Source organism: Austrofundulus limnaeus, unplaced genomic scaffold (assembly GCF_001266775.1).
Source record: "Austrofundulus limnaeus strain Quisiro unplaced genomic scaffold, Austrofundulus_limnaeus-1.0 Scaffold720, whole genome shotgun sequence".
NCBI classification, from domain to species: Eukaryota; Metazoa; Chordata; class Actinopteri; order Cyprinodontiformes; family Rivulidae; genus Austrofundulus; species Austrofundulus limnaeus.
The window spans coordinates 73,835-75,392 of NW_013953122.1; the positions used below are offsets into that span (position 1 = coordinate 73,835).

At 48.2% G+C, this 1,558-nt stretch overlaps 1 protein-coding gene across 2 annotated transcripts in view; it reads left to right on the forward strand.

Annotated features, from left to right (window-relative positions):
• Positions 1–1,558, forward strand: part of LOC106532131 (fibrinogen C domain-containing protein 1) — a 12,762-nt gene that overhangs the window by 7,881 nt on the left and 3,323 nt on the right. For both annotated transcript variants that reach the window (XM_014028139.1, XM_014028138.1), the window contains one exon: positions 993–1,129. In XM_014028139.1, coding sequence (XP_013883593.1) covers positions 993–1,129 — 137 coding nt within the window. The remainder of the gene's footprint in view (positions 1–992; positions 1,130–1,558) is intronic.

Consider the following 1,558-nt stretch of genomic DNA (forward strand, 5'->3'; position numbering starts at 1 on the left):
ACAGGTATTATACAGATATTACACAGGTATTATACAGATATTACACAGGTATTATACAGATATTACACGGGTCCGTCCGTGTGTCCGTTTTCTTCCTCTTATACGGGGTCAGGTCTCGGGGGCAGCAGCCTAAGCAGAGCCCAGACACCCTGCAGAGGAAACTCATTTCAGCCGCTTGTATCCTCGATCTCGTTCTTTCGGTCACTACCCAAAGCTCCTGACCATAGATGAGGGTAGGAACGTAGACCGACTGGTAAACCGAGAGCTTCACCTTCTGGCTCAGCTCTCTTCACCACGACAGACCGGTACAACGCCTGCATCACTGCAGACGCAGCACCAATCCACTTCTCGATCTCCCGCTCCATTCTTCCCTCATTCGTGAACAAGACCCCGAGATACTTAAACTCCTCCACTTGGGGCAGGACCTCCTCCCTGACCCGGAGAAGGCACCCTACCAGTTTCTGGCTCAAGACTATGGTCTGGGATTTGGAGGCACTGATCCTCATCCTGGCCACCTCACACTTGGCTGTGAACCGCTCCTGTGAGAGCTGGAGATCAGGATCTGATGAAGCCAACAGGACCACATCATCCACAAAAAGCAGAGATGTGATTCTAAGGTCACCAAAAAGGATCCCCTCAACACCTTAGCTGCTCTTAGAAATTCTGTCCATAAAAGTCATGAACAGAATCTGTGACAAAGGACAACCTTGGTGGACTCCAACTCTCACCGGAAATGAGTCCAATTTACTACAGGCAATGCGGACCAAGCAAACAGATATTACCTAGGTAATACACAGTTAATACACAGTTAATACACAGGTAATACACAGGTAATTAACCGATATTACACAGGTAATACACAGGTAATTAACAGGTTTACACAGGTAATACACAGGTTATTAACAGGTATTACACAGGTAAACACAGTAGAACAAAAGAAGTAGAAGCAAAGGTTAATCTCTGACTGTTTTCATGACAACCTGTGTCTTCAGCTGTCCGACCAAAAGACTGCAGCGACATCCTGGCGTCCGGCGTCTCTCAGGATGGAGTTTATTCTGTGTTTCCGACTCATGACCCCAACGGATTCATGGTTTACTGCGACATGAGCACCGAGGGAGGAGGCTGGACGGTATGAACAAGTCAGACAACCTGAGACACCTGAGGACAGACACTCTGAAACACCTGAGGACAGACACCCTGAAACACCTGAGGACAGACACCCTGAAACACCTGAGGACAGACACCCTGAAACACCTGAGGACAGGAGTATATACTGACAGACAATCTGAGACACCTGAGGACAGACACCCTGAAACACCTGAGGACAGGAGTATATACTGACAGACAATCTGAGACACCTGAGGACAGACACCCTGAAACACCTGAGGACAGGAGTATATACTGACAGACAATCTGAGACACCTGAGGACAGACACCCTGAAACACCTGAGGACAGGAGTATATACTGACAGACAATCTGAGACACCTGAGGACAGACACCCTGAAACACCTGAGGACAGGAGTATATACTGACAGACAATCTGAGACACCTGAGGAC